The 17,757-nt window shown below is 40.2% G+C and overlaps 2 protein-coding genes across 2 annotated transcripts; both read left to right on the top strand.

Annotated features, from left to right (window-relative positions):
• Positions 1-376: 376 nt before the first annotated feature.
• On the top strand, positions 377-6,113 carry LOC112843925 (NACHT, LRR and PYD domains-containing protein 3-like). The gene is made up of 7 exons (XM_025903281.1): positions 377-471; positions 571-675; positions 743-835; positions 1,880-2,118; positions 2,342-2,383; positions 5,517-6,035; positions 6,097-6,113. The coding sequence occupies exons 2-7, from the start codon at positions 635-637 to the stop codon at positions 6,111-6,113; spliced, it is 951 nt and encodes a 316-aa protein (XP_025759066.1). The 5' UTR covers positions 377-471; positions 571-634.
• A 624-nt stretch (positions 6,114-6,737) lies between these two features.
• LOC112843924 (NACHT, LRR and PYD domains-containing protein 3-like) lies at positions 6,738-16,523 on the top strand. The gene is made up of 5 exons (XM_025903280.1): positions 6,738-7,317; positions 9,508-9,681; positions 11,416-11,589; positions 13,640-13,746; positions 16,309-16,523. Exons 1-5 carry the CDS (start codon positions 6,815-6,817, stop codon positions 16,521-16,523), a joined length of 1,173 nt encoding a protein of 390 aa, XP_025759065.1. The 5' UTR covers positions 6,738-6,814.
• Positions 16,524-17,757: the final 1,234 nt, after the last annotated feature.

Raw genomic sequence — 17,757 nt, 5'->3', positions numbered from 1 at the left:
ATTTGGAGGCTGAAGTCGGCTCTGTGAACTATAGTGGTGAACTGATGAAAGCTGTGTCTCAGATGGAGTGCATGTTAGTCCAACACATCAGACACGACCTCTGCAGCTCTCAGTTGTTGTGCACATGGCTGGTTTGTGTTTCCTCTGCAGGTGACAGTAGAAAGTGTGTGTGAGCTGATGTGGATGTGAATTCAGCAGCATGGATCAGTGTGAGGACAGAGAGGAGGGAGTCCCTCCCTCTAAAACCACTCTGTGTGGGGAACATGAGAGCCAGACCAAAGCTCAGAGGTGAGATGACCATCTCTAACTGTCCATGACTCTTCTCCATGTCACAGCTCAGCACTCACATCACTGCTCCATCATTATTCACAGGAACCAACCTGGACCTCCACCCAGCTGTGTGTCCTTAAAGGGTGACAAAGTGAAGGATATCATCAAGAAATTTGAACCAACACGACCATTTCAGAAAAAGTAAGTTAATGTCAGTATTATAATGTCTTGCATTTACATCACATCTAAACTGTGTGTATATTAGATGAGGCTTTTATTGAGGATTTGCGCTTTTTTTAGGATCCATCAGAAACTCAAACCTGAACCCAGCTGTGTGTCCTTACAGAGTGGCCAAGTGAAAAAGATGATTAATACATTTGAACAAAGAGAGCCAAGTGGGAAAAGGTTTGCTAATGTCGATAATATCAGTAATATGTGATTAACCTTTTATTGAAGATCTGAACTTTTTTAGGAATCATCAGAGAGTCAAACATGGACCTGAACTCACCTGTGTGTCCGTCAAGAATGATGTATCAAACGGTGATGGTTGTTCTCCTGCAGACAGGTAATGTGTGTGTAAATGTTGTTGGTGAGTCAGTGTTTGTGAATAAATCTTCCATCATGTTTAATGTCAGCTTAGCTCTTTTTCACACACATTTCCATGATCATATGTGAAGTGGTGTGTGTTGGAGTGTTTCCACAAACACAGCAGTCAGAGTGTAAAGAATGGATGTTATAGGAGGCGTTTCTGTAGTGAAGAGGCTGAGTGTCTGTAGGACTCACGCTGCTCCAGTAGGTGTCTCCTTTGTGCTTTGCTTCAAACACAGTGTAGGGAGGAACTTCCACTAAGGTCTTTCAGGTTTTGCTGGATGTCAGAGGACAAACAGTTGTGTGCTGTTGTAGCATAAGTGCATCAGTTCAGGGTCTGTGTGTCAAGTTTTGCCCAGACGGCAGAATGACAAGACCCAATCGCAGAACTCTTCTGAACAGTAAGGAGAAGGGAGGGGAACTCGGGATGGAGGGAAAACAAAAACAAACTGGCTGGTCATGATAGTGAGGACAGGGGAACGATGACACTGTGTGTGCAGCTGTCGGTGGTTCTAAGTTGAAGCTTGGCTGGTACTCATGTCCTCCAAGGACCAGAGTTATCATGTCATCATGTTGTCAGTAATTTAATATATATTTTAACTGTAATTATTATGAATTCCTCCTTGGTACCACATTTCTGATTCTAGAGCAGATTTAGAAACCTCTTTTAAACCAGTTTATAAATCTTGATTAAAAACTAATTAGTGTGTTTATCTTTTTCTGCTGGAGTCTTGTGCTTTTACTTTCTTTATTTGACTTCATTTTTTTCATTCATATTTCTATTTTTTAATAAGTGATATGATTTGTAGAAATGTCAGTTGATTTCAAGTTGTTTTCTAAAGATTGTGAGCCCTCTTTGTTTTCTGTTGAGAGTTTAATTCCATAAGTATCTCTTTAATTTATATATTAACAGCATTGTTAGAGTTACATTAAGTAAAATATACATGACAACTAGAGGGCACTGTGAAGTATACTAAAAGCTAAAACATAGATGTGATGAGACATGTTTTATGTTTTACAGGTCAGAGATGGAGAAGGCCTTACCAGTGCAGCTGCTGGAAATGCTGAAGAAAATGGGAGAGGAGGAGCTGAAGCTTTTCCACTTTTACCTGCAGTATGAACCTGGAGATGACTTCCCCAAACTCTATAAGTACCAGCTGGAGAACGCAGACAGACTGAAAACAGTAGAAGTGATGGTGCAGGCATATTCAGACCGTGTGATGGAGGTGGCGAGGTTGATTTTAGAGAAGATGAATGAAGGTCAGTCAGAGGAAAAAGACACATTAAACATTCAGTACGGTATGCAGACATGACATTGTCACAGTTTATTTTATGAAATGTATCTAACCATTTTAGTCTGACTTTTAATTGACTTTTCTTCTCAAATGATGTACAAATGTTATATTTACATTGTTCTGATGCCACGCAGGTTGTCATTTTTAAAAAGACCAGTTTACGATTCAAAGTGCACTTTTCCCAACAGGAAGTCGCCCAGCCCAGGAAGCTTCAACAGTTTCATCAGAAGGTAAGAATACATTAATTTGTCTCAGGAGACAATAATAAGGCAGAAACACATGAAGCCTGAGCTGACCAATGAGAGCTTTGATTGTGTGCGCGTACCCACGTGTATGTGTGAGTGCACATGAGTGAGTGTGCATGTGGATGTGTGAGTGTAACAGTTTAAGCACTGTGTGTGTCTTTGGTACGTGACTCCCTAGGGGTCATAAAAAACCCCTCTCCCTTCCAGACCACAGTTATCCAGTTACAAATGTTGAGACCCCCACCCAGGTATCCTCTGGGGAATTTCCACTCAGCATTAACTCCTCTCTGTCTTACTTTCACAGTTCAACTGGGGGATGGTCTCCTAAAATCTACTCCTAAGTTCATGACACAGTCAGGCCTTTATTTATATCCAGGGCAGTGTCAGTGTCTCACAATTCTATATCCTATCTAACACATTCCTAAAGTCTAAAATAAGCTAAACATTGTTTCTATGTGGTGTCTCTGTAGCCTCACTGTAGCTCTGCTGTATGACTAAAGCCTGAGCTCTATGAACAGCTGGCTGGTTTAATAATCTCTAACTTTATTTCACTGGGTGTAACAGCAAACAACATTAAAAGGGAGGGTTACAGAGCTTTAGATGAGATGTGAGGATGGTTCATAGCAGATTTGAAAAAAATCTAGAAAAGCATCTAACATATTTGGAATCTGAAATAGTCTTACAAATTATGCTTTTAGAAAACAATGACTTTATGAAACATTCAGACATTTACTCTTTATGTTTTCAGATCACTTTTAATTTTAAACCAGAGATTTTAGAAATAAGTAAATAAGTAAAATTATATAACAAAAGATTTACAGAAATATTTTAACACTGTGCTGTCCGTTATGCTATTTGTTTAAAATGATCAAAGCAGATAAAAAAATAACAACCCCCCAAAATCTCCATTAAATGGCAAGTTGAAGATGAGGTCTTTCTAAAACCTGATTCGGAATCAGAAACTTTATTAATTCCAGATGGAAATTGAGTTGTCATAGCAGCAAATACACAACAAACAACACGCACTCCTATAAAATGAGTGTAGAAACAGAGTTATGATAGATGAATATTAAGATAAATAGATAAATATAGAGATAAAGGTATAAATATAAATATACAATAAATATAAAAGGACAAGTATGTGTGGAAATATATCTTGTGGTGTACAAAAGTGACAGGCTGCATTGAAGTGTAATTAATTCTGTTCCACATGTGTGGACCTGACCCAAGTGGATGGATTAAAGATTCTGATAGCAGCAGAAGAACGACTTCCTGTAACGTTCTGTCAGACAGCGAGGTTGAAGGAACCTGTTGCTGAAACTGCTCTTCAGATTATCCAGTGTGTTATGGAGGGGATGGGAGTTATTGTCCATGATTGCCAGCAGTCCTGCCAGCATTCTGTCACTGGTCACCTCATCCAGGGTGGCAAGCTTCATGCCAACAACAGCTTCGACCTTCCTGATGAGTTTGTTCAGTCTATTTGGGTCCTTTGCTTGGGTGCCCGCACCCCAGCACGCCATCGCAAAGAAGATGGTGTTCGGAATAACAGACTGAGAAAACATATAGAGCACCCTGCTGTATACATTGAAGGATCTGAGATTTGTAGAACATAAAGCCAGCTCAGATCCTTTTTGTAGGCAGCGTCCATGTTGGCAGGCCACTCCAGCCTGTGATCCAACTGATCGCGTTGCTAATTTGCTGAGGAGAAAACGTATTCGTGGTAAATCAATCGCATGACCAATTTAAGGTGACATACCAACAAGATGTTATGTCAACCCAAGACAACCCCGATTCTCATTTTTTGTGTGAAAAGTGTGGACTTCAAACTATATGCCTGTTTTTAAATTGTGTTGATAGGCCACGAAAAACCAGTTATGATAAAAAATGCAATGTTTTTTCCTGAATACTATTGTTGTTTATTTTTACTACGGGAAGAAATGGTAAAAACTGCGTTTTCTTAGGAAAGCCCTCAAAAGCACTCTCTGCTTGTGAGCAAAAACAAAAACCAAAAAACCCCCACCCTTTCCTATTGGTGGAAAAATGCACCATGTCGACCAATCAAAAAATGATATGGCAACATGGCATTTAGGTATTTAGGAGTGATGGCAGCGAGAAAGCGAGAAAGGCTTGCAATGTCCTCCTTTATCTTATAGTGGAAAGAAATTATTTTTGGAATGGCATAAATAATTTCTGTGGCATCTTATTTGACGAGAACACCTGATTGTTCTGTAAATAGTTTGAAATGTTTATATAATAAAAACCCATATTTCCTCTATTTTTAGATAAATAGCTGCATATAACTTTGTTGTTTTCAGTTACTTTTTTGAAGAAGTAACTAGTTACTATAATTAATTACTTTTTCAAAGTAACTTGCACAACAATCGTCATTATATACTGTATTTTGCAGACAAAAAGTTACAGGACTCACTCACAGACGACAGTTGGACAATCTCACCCAGTGCACAGCAGGAGCTTCACACAGACTCATACTCATAATACAAGTCAGAGCTTTATGTGTGTTTTTGAAATTTTTGTTCAATTTATTTTTACTTCCAATAGTGTTAACATATTACACAGGTCATGAACAATTCTTTTTTTTTTTTTAATTTTCATTATAAGTGTGCTAAAGCACCTAATTAAAAGTATTAAAAGTATAATTAAAAGTATGTAACTGTGTCACAGTCACAGTTACACCATGACAGGTGACCCAAATTGCAATCTTGCCCCACTCTAGTAAAACGTGTAACTTTCTACATAAGCATGAGCATTGAGTGGAGTGTCTGGCTTTAAAGGTGGATAAGAGGTAGTGTAGAGTGCAACAAGAGGTATTACTTGGCCTCAATGGTGCTGCTTGAAAGCGCCATTGCATTTGAATCCTTGTGGCACATTAACTTTACATTGCTTGTAAACTGAGATTTAGTTAAGCACCTTGAGACGACTATCGTTGTGATTTAGTGTCTAATAATGGTCTACACACGTAAGTATATATGTATATATATATATATATATATATATATATATATATATAGAGAGAGAGAGAGAGAGAGAGAGAGATATTATTCTTCATTCAATATAAAATGCATTACACTAATCATCTTGTCTCCTCTTTTAAATTCAGAAGATCTTCAAAGCTGTCAGTTTAAACTCAAATCTGACCTGAAGAAGAAGTTCCAGTGTGTGTTTGAGGGAGTTGCTAAAGCAGGAAACCCAACGCTTCTGAATCAGATCCACACAGAGCTCTACATCACAGAAGGAGGGACTGCCGAGGTCAATGATGAACATGAGGTCAGACAGATTGAAACAGCTTCCAAGAAACCTGACAGACTAGAAACAACAATCAGACAAGAAGACATCTTTAAAGCCTCACCTGGAAAACATGAACCAATCAGAACAGTGCTGACAAAGGGAGTGACTGGTATTGGGAAAACAATCTTAATACAAAAGTTCACTCTGGACTGGGCTGAAGAAAAAGCCAACCAGGACATCGAGTTCATATTTCCATTCACTTTCAGAGAGCTGAATGTGCTGAAAGAGGAAAAGTTCAGCTTGGTGGAACTTGTTCATCACTTCTTTACTGAAATCAAAAAAGCAGGAATTTGCAGCTTTGAAGACTTCCAAGTCGTGTTCATCTTTGATGGTCTAGATGAGTCTCGAATTCCTCTGGACTTCCACAAAACTACAATCTTAACTGACCCTAGAAAGACCACCTCAGTGAATGTGCTGCTGACAAACCTCATCAGGGGGTACCTGCTTCCCTCTGCTCGCATCTGGATAACCACACGACCTGCAGCAGCCAATCAGGTCCCTCCACAATGTGTTAATATGGTGACAGAGATTAGAGGGTACACTGATCCACAGATGGAGGAGTACTTCAGGAAGAGATTCAGAGATGAGGAGCAGGCCAGCAGGATCATCTCCCACATCAAGACATCACGAAGCCTCCACATGATGTGTCACATCCCAGTCTTCTGCTGGATCACTGCTAAAGTTCTGGAGGATGTGCTGCAAACCAGACAGAAAGGAACACTGCCCAAGACCCTGACTGAGATGTACATCCACTTCCTCGTGGTTCAGGCCAAAATAAGGAAGGTCAAGTATGATGGAGGAGCTGAGACAGACCCACACTGGACTCCAGAGAGCAGGAAGATGATTGAGTCCCTGGGAAAACTGGCTTTTGATCAGCTGCAGAAAGGAAACCTGATCTTCTATGAATCAGACCTGACAGAGTGTGGCATCGATATCAGAGCAGCCTCAGTGTACTCAGGAGTGTTCACACAGATCTTTAAAGAGGAGAGAGGACTGTACCAGGACAAGGTGTTCTGCTTCATCCATCTGAGTGTTCAGGAGTTTCTGGCTGCTCTTCATGTCCATCTGACCTTCATCAACTCTGGAATTAATCTTCTGCATGAAGAACAAATGCCACCCAAGTGGTCCAAATTTTTTAAAAAGAAAAAGAGTTTAAAGTCTCTCCATCAGAGTGCTGTGGACAAAGCTTTACAGAGTCCAAATGGACACCTGGACTTGTTCCTCCGCTTCCTCCTGGGTCTTTCAATGCAGCCCAATCAGACTCTCCTACGAAATTTTTTGCCAGACACACTAAGTAGCTCACAGACTATTCAGGAAACAGTCCAGTACATTAAGAAGAAGCTCAGTACGAATTTGTCTGCAGAGAAAAGCATAAATCTGTTCCACTGTCTGAATGAACTGAATGATCGTTCTCTAGTAGAGGAGATCCAACAGTCACTGACTTCAGGAGGTGTCTCCATAGATAAACTGGCTCCTGCTCAGTGGTCAGCTCTGGTCTTCATCTTACTCTCATCAGAAAAAGATCTGAATGTGTTTGACCTGAAGAAATACTCTGCTTCAGAGGAGGCCCTTCTGAGGCTGCTGCCAGTGGTCAAAGCCTCCAACAAAGCTCTGTAAGCACATTTGTACTGATCCCTCTCCTTTATCATGCAGTTGAGTCAATAATTTATTTAATCAGACTTTCCTCTCAGCAATCTCGTTAAAATGACGTGGCAAATTTCCGTTAGCAAGTTAACGCGGTTTGCCCCGTGCGTGGGACTGGACGGCGCTAACGCTTTGACCCTGTGCAGCCCCAGGTTTTTCAGCCCACTTGCATGTTCTACCAAAAATTGTGCTTTGGTGGGTATCTGACTGACAAAAACCTCACCAGTTCCACACTACTGAAGTGGGCCCCGTTTTTACGAACCAATTCTGGTTCATCTGTTTTATTCAACGATCTGCTTTCGCCCTTCTCATTCTCCGTCGCTGCCATGCTTTTTCCGACATGTGCGTATGAAAACAAATGCACTGCACATGCACGTTTTACTCATATTCCATCGCAATATTTCATTTTCTTATCATTGCCTAACATTATACCAGTATTACCGTGAACGGTATGATATGGGCCAGCCCTAAGCAGCAGAAGAGTACAAATCATGTCTTACCAAAAAGCCGCAACAACTAGAGTTTTACCTACCTTTGGTATTTCCTGACAGCACAATATTTACTGAAAAGATGTCTTCTCTCCTTCTCTCACCTAGACCCGGGGCTTAGAGTACGCTTGGGGAGTGTGATTGTGTGTACAGTGTCTCTCTATGTCTGTCTCCACGTTGGGTGAGTGTTGAGAGCATGAGGGTGGGAATAGATGTTTGTATCTGTGTGTGCCTGTTTGTCTGTGTCTATATGTCAGGTTGGGTATCAGACGCCACCTCTCTGGGGACATCTCAGGCCCTCCAAGGTTTGGAGGCCCATCTCCCCCCACCACTTCCCCTGCCGGTGGCAGACGCCCTCAGACATCGGTGCGTTGGTGGTTCTTTGTGTCCGGGGGTGGGCGCCCAGGTACCCACCGGCTCACTCCTTGGCGGCTGCTTATCGGGGCATGGAGCCTGGGGCTCGCTCGGGCCAATTCGGGGATGGGGTGCCCTCGGCCTCTCGGCCCGGGGCTCGGTCACTCAGGCTGCCGGCGGAGCTCACGGGCACGTCACTGCAACCCCCCTGGCTTCTGCTCCGCGGCTGCTGAGTGACCCCTCATCTGGGACTCTCCTCAGCTCTTTCTGGGATAGTGGCACGGCTGCCCCTCTGTTGGTCTTCCTTGGTCTCTTGTGTTCTGGGGGCCTCTGGATGTCTGGAGTTTTGATCTCCTCCATACCTGCTTCATGCCCTGGAGGTCGGGGCAGTGGCCCCCCACACCCTCTAGCAGATCATTACATGAAGGAACCTTTTAAAAACAAGCGTGTTCATGCTCACAGGTGTACACACGGGTGCTCACACACACAAACTACACCCTTTTGAGCTCCTACCTCAAAGCACACTGTGCGCTGTCGATCTCACGTGCTGCACCATAATGTTTAATATTTAGTATTTACTGTCATATTCCCATATATCATTGTGATCTTGTTTATTACTCTTGTCTTCTTCTGCTTGCTTTCTTTCTTCTTTCTCAACAGGTGATCCAGGTGATCGATATGTATTTTTTTTTCTGCTTATTCTGTTGGTTTTTGTTTTTTGCCCTTTTTCCCCGTCCCTCTTCTCAGGTTTTTTTTTTTCTTTTTTTTCTTTCCCTCTTTCTTTCTCCCCTTTCTTTCCACCAGTCAAGTCTGTCCCGTATTCAGCAAGTGAAAATAAAATAAACAATAAAAGGTGAATCAGATGGACCATTACGGCAAGGCTGGGATGGTCCATTTGGTAAAGTAAATCCGTTGGGCATCTTTCTTCGCCTTTAGACAATAATTCTGATGGCAAAAGAACCAAACGGGACAGGTTTAAAAAAATAAAAATAAAAATAAAAAAGATGTCTTCTCTCACCTTTGTTGCTATGAATGTTCCTGTTTCGGCTGTCCACTTGGCTTTAAATTGTACAAATGGATCTGAGAAGATTACGTTTCTAATCACAAATCAGAAATTATGTTTTTATTAGATTTGCAGTTTGTATTCATGTCTTCTGAATCAGAACGTGGGGGAGTGCTGATCTACAAGGGCAATTGTGTTTTAATGAAGTTATTTTGTTAACCATTAATTGTGTTGCATGTTGGCATTTTTACATTTTTTCACAAATTTAGTTTTATTTGATTGATTTCATTAGTTTGTTTGTTTCCTTTTTTCAGACTGAGTCACTGTAACCTCTCAGTGAGAAGCTGTGGTGCCCTGTCCTCAGTTCTCAACTCCAAGTCCTGTAGTCTGAGAGAGCTGGACCTGAGTAACAATGATCTACATGATTTAGGAGTGAAACTTCTGTCTGCTGCTCTACAGAGTCCACACTGTACACTGGAAACTCTCAGGTCAGGAGTGAAATATTTCACTGCTGATCATTTACAGTCTGAATGATTTCCCTCTATAAACAACTATGCTTTATAGCATTATCAAGTGGCCTTTTATATAGGACTCTGATTTTGGGTAGCTGATTAAGTGAGATATCATTTTGGTTTCTGAGATATAGTGATGTTGTTTTCTTAACCCTTTAAGACCTACCATACAACCAAGTCCGCCAGAGCTTATATTATATTTTTACATGCTGTAGTGCCATTTTTGGGAGCATTTCAAGTTGCTATACATCAATACAACCATTATAGCCCAAATTTTGATAATATGTATGCATTAAGTGCATAGTAATTACATAAATTGCCAAAAAGTGCAATAAACTAAAAAAAAATTGAAAATCGTTTTTGTTTTTTTAACATATATTTCTAGTTAGAGAAATGTAAGAGGCTTATCCCTCAAAACTATAAACACAAAAAAGTTGCACAAAATAGTTTCCCACCACAGGAAATTTATTTTGAGTGTCTTCATAGTTTTATTTTTGAAATACACCAATTTTTATATACTGCAGGAAAAACGAAAATAAATATTATAGTGCAAATTTGCAAAAAAGGAGCATATGCATCAAAATAAACTATTTCCAGCAGTGCAATATGAGTCCAAAGCATCCCAGAAACGACACAGAAAGTCATAAAGTCAAACATAACTTTTAAAAACACCAGTACAGGCTCATGAGGCCCTGATGGTAAAAAAACTACATTTCCGCGAAAATGACGTCACATCCGGTTTCGGGCAGGTCATGGCGGACATGTGAAAGTTCGCGCTGACGTCTATTCCAACCTAGGAAGTGCTATGAACAGCTGATCAGATCAGCAAAGCGTGTTTCTGGAATATTATGTTTTTGTTGCTGCAAGCGCTTTTTATGCAGTTTTTGCAAAGCCATATGTGGAAGGAAACTGTGACCTAGGACAAGCTGATGGCATGAGATGTAAGTACAACTCCTCCGGTTTCATATGCAAAAAAAATTATTGCGCTAGCTCACGTGGTTGCAGTGCTACCGGGATTTAAAAATAGTTACGCAAAACAGAGCGTGCCCGCTCCGACCGGTTTTAAAGAGTTAAGTAATTTATTTAATTTAAAATTGTGTGTTAGAGTTATTTATATTTCATTTAAGGTATTTTCTTAATAAGTCTGACACATAACAAAGATGTTTCTGTGATGCAAAAAACACCTTAGTAGGATTAACTGCTGAAAGGTGTAATTCTACATGTGGAGACACTGGTATTAATTTCAGTAACATTAGTATCATTTTGTGATCTCTGAACTGTTATTTTATGTATGGCAAGTCACTAAATTTCAAAACCCAGGCCTCGCGCTCAGTCCTGCATTACCCCTGTGATCTTGTGTGAATACTAGCTGCACTGGTCAGGTGCAACAATAGCTGCAGTTATTTAAATAATCTCTGACAGTGGAAAATATTGTATCTTTTGCTTGCTACGGGTGTGATAGTTGCTACTAGGAGAAATTGTTTTCAGGAGAGGAGATGTTACCAGAACAAGTTTAAAAAATTAAAGTGTTACTGTCTTACATTGTCTGAATGTTGCCATGTGCTATTAAAATGTACAAATGGATCTGAGAAGATTACATTTACAATCAGAAGTCAGAAATTATGTTTTTAGTAGTTTTATAGCATTTTTACATATTTTCAAATTTTTGTTTTATTTGACTGATTTCATTTGTTTGTTTGTTTCTTTCAGACTGACTCACTGTAACCTCTCAGAGAGAAGCTGCGGTGCCCTGTCCTCAGTTCTCAACTGCCAGTCCTGTAGTCTGCGAGAGCTGGACCTGAGTAACAATGATCTACAGGATTTAGGAGTCAAGCTTCTGTCTGCTGCACTACAGAGTCAACATTGTACACTGGAAACTCTCAGGTCAGGAGTGAAATATTTCACTGCTGATCATTTCAATTCTGAATGATATTATTTGATAAACAACTAAGCATTTTAAAATTGTCAAGTGACCTTTAATTTAACTTTGGATAGATTATTAAATAAATAAATAAATACAATTTTATTTATATAGCACCTTTCTAGACAGAATCACAAAGTGCTGCACATAAGATAACAAGTCATGAAAAGGTAATACAGACGATATAAAGCAGGCAACAATTAACTAAAAGCAGTTCTAAAAAGGTGAGTTTTGAGTTGTTTTTAAAAACAACTATAGCCCACAGTTCTTAAAGTTTGGGGGAGAGAGTTCCACAGTCTAGGGGCCACAGTGGCAAAAGCTCTATCCCCCTTAGTTCTCATCTTAGTATGTTTTATAGCAAGTAAGCCCTGATCAGACGACCTCAGGGACCTCCTAGGGACATAGGGCTGTAGCAGATCAGAGATGTAGGCTGGTGCCAGTCCATGCAAAGCTCTAAAAGTCAAGATCAGGATCTTAAAATGGACTCTAAATTCAACAGGAAGCCAGTGTAGCTGAGCTAGCAATGGTGTCACATGTGAATACTTAAAAGATTTTGTCAGAAGCCTAGCTGCAGCGTTTTGCACAACCTGCAGACAATCCAGAGAACCTTTGCTTAGATACATAAACATAACAGTGAGTTACAATAGTCCAAGCGTGAGGAAATAAATACATGTATAGCATCTCCAGGTCAGAGCGAGATAAAATAGGGCTTAACTTACCCACATCTCTTAAATGACAAAAACAAGACCAAACCAGAGATTTCACATGACCATCCAATGTAAGAGTCGAGTCCAAAGTGACACCTAGATTCCTGATAGAGGATTTAACCTAAAGTAAAAGAGAGGACCAAGGGCTTTCACTATCTGGGATAAAATTCTGTCATGAGCACATACAAGGACTTCAGTTTTCCCCTCATTAAGCTGGTGTAAATTTGCAGCCATCCATCTATTAGGTTCTAAGTACTGTGAGAAGAATTTTTACAGTCATTTTTTTGTTTAATTAGTAACAGAAAAGTACAGTGCGGGTTATTTTTCTTGCGGCATGTTTTGTTTAATACTCAGATGATCAGGCCATTTGTTCTACAGCAATCAATGTGGTAGTTGAGTTTGACCTATTGTGCCGATGAACCTGAATTAATTTAGCCAACAAAAGGCCTGTTCCTCTCAGTTGTTCTGCTCACGCATCACTGATTCTAAACCATTTCAGACAGCAGCGATGTGGATTCTGATGGTGCTGTTGAGAGTCAGGACAGCCAGGCAATTAGAGATGGGTTGGAAGGCCAGAACTATATTCAAATTCCGAGTAGCCACCAAAAAAACAACTTCTAATTTCTCACTCACAGAGTAGAAAAAAGACAGTGTTCCATAAATGGCAGGTTTTAGTTTAGAGTTTTAGTGTCAGTTCCACAAATTTGTAATTCAGATTTTGCTACAATCCAAATATTGAATTTGAGGAGTTTGTTGCTCAAGAAAAATAAGCAATTTTGCTCATGAACAAGTTTGTTCATGAAGGTAAAAAAATATAAATTAAAATACACAAGATACAATAACAACAATGCCAAGTTATAGTCTTTTTAAAACTTATTTAACTTTAATATTTAAACTTTGAAGTTTAAAGTTCAATTAATATTTAATTTTTGTCCCCTCTCTCCTTCATTTGTGTTTTGTTCTCGTCTCTCTGTGCTTATTTCTTCTATTTACCATAATCCCTTAAACCTCTTCCTGGAGCCTGTTGTTATTGAAAGGATTTTTATTTAAAAGGGAGTTCTTCCTTTCCACAGTTACCAAGTGCTGCTCAAAGTAGACTGTCTGAGAATTTGGGCTTTCTCTCTAATAATTTAGGGGGTTGGCTCATAGTGTAAAAAAGCTTGATATGACAATGACTGTCTGTTGAAAATTGTCCTTTTTAAATAAAATAAAATAAAATTGAATGGATAAAAATGCCAGACATTATTGTATATGACAAACACAAAGTCATTGTTCAGAGGTGGATTGTTGTTTTGTGTGTCTGCAGTCTGTCAGGCTGTCTGATCACAGAGGAAGGCTGTACGTCACTGGCCTCAGCTCTGAGCTCCAACCCCTTCCAACTTAGAAAACTGGACCTGAGCTACAATCATTCAGGTGACTCAGGAATGAAGCTGCTTTCGGCTGGACTGAAGGATCCATGCTGGAGACTGGACACTCTTAGGTATGGAGAGAATATCTGATAGAGGAGGAAGACTTAGAAACATTTCCTGTCTCTTTCACACACTTCCTGTTTGTTTCATGCAGATGTTTTAAATTTAATTTAAATTAAACACATTTTAAAAAAGAGAGAAATAAATAAATGGATTCAAAAATCCAACATTTCTTTCTGATATTTGAAAAGGCAATTCCACTCCTCATTTGAAAATCCATTTCCATATTACATACATATTTATTAATGCAATTTAATCAAAATCCAAACACAGTGTGCTGAATCTTAACATTGAATGTCTAGTATATTCCAAAGAGCTTAATTTAAGCATTCACTGCACCTACAGTACCTACACCTAGTCAAGTGTGGTAAAGATACAGATAATTAAATTTAATTATTACTGAAATATGCATAATGAAAAACAAAACTGGGCAGCACAGTGGTTAGCACTGTTACCTCACCATGACAAAGTCCTGAGTTCAATTCCACCATCAGGCTGAGGTCTTTCTATGTGGAATGATTCTATGTGTGTCTGTGTCTATGTGTTTGGCCTGCAAAAGACTGGTGACCTGTCCAGGGTGTACCCTGCCTCTCGCCCTAAGACAGCTTGGATAGGCTCCTGCAACCCTGAAAAAGATAAGCGGAAGAGAATTGATTTATGGATCGTAAAACAAAAGCTGAAACTGATTCACTTTAGTACTATGCTCTGTGCTTATAAAGACCCTTGATGCTGTGATATATACTGTAAATCATGTGGAAATAATTTTCACAGACCTCATAAAGTAAGTAAATTACTGCTGATTTTTGGTTGATGTTTATATTTTCAGGTGTTTTTGTGTGTGCATGGGTTTTTTTTATGGCAACAACTGGGACTCCTATGGGAGTTGAGGACACACCCACATCTGTTCCATATCATAGTCATGGAGGATGTTATAGCTCTGAGTCTGTTTTGTGGCATCAGACACCCACACAGGAAAACGAGCAACTGAACTTTATGCAGGAGAGACTGCTTCAGTGATGGTTGACTCTGCATCTTCTGCATCCTCTTCTGCATCTCCTTTAACTCACAATTCAAATCACTTCAAAAGAGTTGTGTATATTTACCTAGAAGGACATCTGTGACTTGTACAAATCTGTAGTTTTGCTTGTTTTATGAGTTAGATTTAAAAAGAGAGAGAGGATATAAAACTTATCATTCCCCTGCAGAACGCAATCTTAAGCGCTAATTCTTGTGATTTTATGAATTCCAGTCTGATGTGAATTCACTTTTTGTCTGATGATTGGCACAAAATTTAAACTGGTTTTCTTCTGAGAGATGCTGCTGAGGCTGAAAATAAGCCAAGTGAAACAATAACTGAAAACAAAAATCTAAACATAAAAAATCTCTTAATTCCTGAATTACAGGCAAAGACATGCCCAAAAGTTTAGTTTCTCTGGATGTTTTATCACTCATCTAAGTGACTTCTTCTGTTATACAGATAAGTAATGAAATGTTTCTTGGAAGGAAAACTGTTGTGTACAGTTGAATTCAATCTACTTTTTTAAGGTTTTTAAGGTTAAGCGAGTAGTTAACGCTCCACCTACATCATAGTTCTTTTCAGCTGGGGTTAGGCGACGAGAGAAAAAAGCCACATGGCTGAAGCTTTGCTTGGCGACCTGAACGCTGGGAAAGTCATACAGTCTTGTGGGTTGGTAGTGAGACAGCCTTTTGTTTGCTGAACACCTCCTGTAGGTCACAGTCCCCTAATGGGATGGAGGTAAGATCTAGAGCCATTCTATATGAGAGTTAACCAGTGGAAACCAAGAATAAGTTGGGAAAAAAATAGTAATAATAATACTATTATTAGTATTATTATTGTTACAGGACGTAACTAGCATGACAGTTTCGGTTTGATGAGTGATGTGGGCAAACACTTGATTATTTATTTTGATTATGATTAACAGCTTTGGCTAGTATGGGAAGTTCGAGTGCTAGGAGAGGAGTGTGCAACTGTTTAGCTAACTCTCAATCAACAAGTCTCTGTCCTACACCGAAATCAACGAGAGCCTGAAGGGGTTTGAGTAGCCTGGTTAGCCTGCAAAAACACAGGGAGCAGTAGCCAGGGTTTAATATTAGTAACTGATCCACCCACCTGTATCCCCGAACGTACCTGCAGGCAGAGCTTTTTAACCATTTGGGGCAGGACAATAGAAAGTGATCAGGCAAGCCACAGTAAAAACAGTTGAGAGCTGGGAATGCTCAATTTGCATGGGTTCCAGCACATAATCTGTGACAGAAGAGGCAATAACTGGGGTGGATGTTTGTACTCGTAGCGTAGCGGAAGTTAACCCAAAGACAGCGAGGAAATGGCCTGTGGAGTCTGGTTTTCTCTCAGCTTCCCTCTTCCTCAGGCATTGTCTATCTGGAGGGAAAGGGAAACTAAATCCTTGAAAGAGGCGGGTTCATCACGAGAAGCGAGCTGATCTTTCATGGACTCTTTTAGTGCTTGCAAAAATACTCCTTGTAGTGCCTGATCTGGCCAGCTTGCCTCCTCCAATACCAGCCGCCTCAGTGGGCTGGCCAGTGGGGCTGTGGGAGGAATCCAGAGTAAACCTGTGCAACCTCCAAATAGAAAGGACCTGGCCAGGTGATGGAATCGATCTCAGCACCTTCTTGCTTGGTGTGGTGATTAGCAACAGTGCTAATCACCACACCAAGTGCTGCCATAACTGGAATGTATAATTTCAAAGATGTAAATAGAAACAATATATACCAGATTTGGTGTGATGCTTGACCTGACAAAACTTCACGGTACTTTATCAGCTTTGAATGCCTAGATTTGTGGTTCCTGCTTTAAATGCATTCACTCTTTAGATTCAGAAATCAAAGCAATAAGAGGGCAGATCATCAACAGTTTGATCCACGTATGGATTGATGTGTAGTTGTGAAAATGTTGGACTGTTCCTTTATCAGTGTCTAACAGTATGTGTATGAGAGCAATGTAATGTCCATGTGTGCATGCTGAAAGAGACTGTGCTGGTCTGACTGCCCTCCACCTTTCAGGGTGGAGCCTGCTGGAGTTCAATGGTTGAGACCAGGTCTGAGGAAGTGTAAGTGTGCTTTTAATGTGATTCATGAAAACAAAGCATCACTTATTCACATCTCTGAAGTCTGGACTCATGATCAAAGTGTCAATCAATGAACAGATGATGGATCAATAACTGCAGCTGGATTGTGTTTGTTCTCTCCATCAGATTCCTGTCAACTCACTATCGACAAAAACACAGTACACGCAAACCTCAAACTGTCTGACAACAACAGGAAGGTGACACGTGTGGAGGAGGTTCAATCATATCCGGATCATCCAGACAGATTTGATGTTTATGAGCAGTTGCTGTGTAGAAATGGTCTGACTGGTCGCTGTTACTGGGAGGTCGAGTGGAGAATAACAGTTTTTCTATCAGTGAGTTACAGCAAAATCAGAAGGAAAGGATTCAGTTATGACTGTATGTTTGGAAACAATGATCAGTCCTGGAGTCTGTACTGCACTGATGATGGTCCTCATTTTGTCTGCCACAATAAGAGAGAGACATCCATCTCCTCCTCCTCCTCCTCTAACAGAGTAGCAGTGTATGTGGACTGTCCTGCTGGCACTCTGTCCTTCTACAGAGTCTCCTCTGACACTCTGATCCACCTCCACACCTTCAACACCACATTCACTGAACCTCTTTATCCTGGGTTTATGCTCATGTCTCCTGGTTCCTCAGTGACTCTGTGCTGAGTTGAGTGTAAAGAGTGTCCTCCTGTTAGAGAAACACTCTGGCTGTTGAACGGATAGTTCAGTGTGTACATGTCTGTCTCTTTCACTCAGAAACACATTTTCAGATTCATGGATTCAATCAGTTGATATTTTAAACTGTCCTAAATGATTCCTTGTAAACATCTTCAACTCAGCAAGGTCCACTTACATGTTCAT

This window comes from Oreochromis niloticus, linkage group LG23 (genome assembly GCF_001858045.2).
Source record: "Oreochromis niloticus isolate F11D_XX linkage group LG23, O_niloticus_UMD_NMBU, whole genome shotgun sequence".
NCBI classification, from domain to species: Eukaryota; Metazoa; Chordata; class Actinopteri; order Cichliformes; family Cichlidae; genus Oreochromis; species Oreochromis niloticus.
Note: the sequence above shows the minus strand (reverse complement) of the source record. Positions and strands in the feature narration are given on the sequence as shown.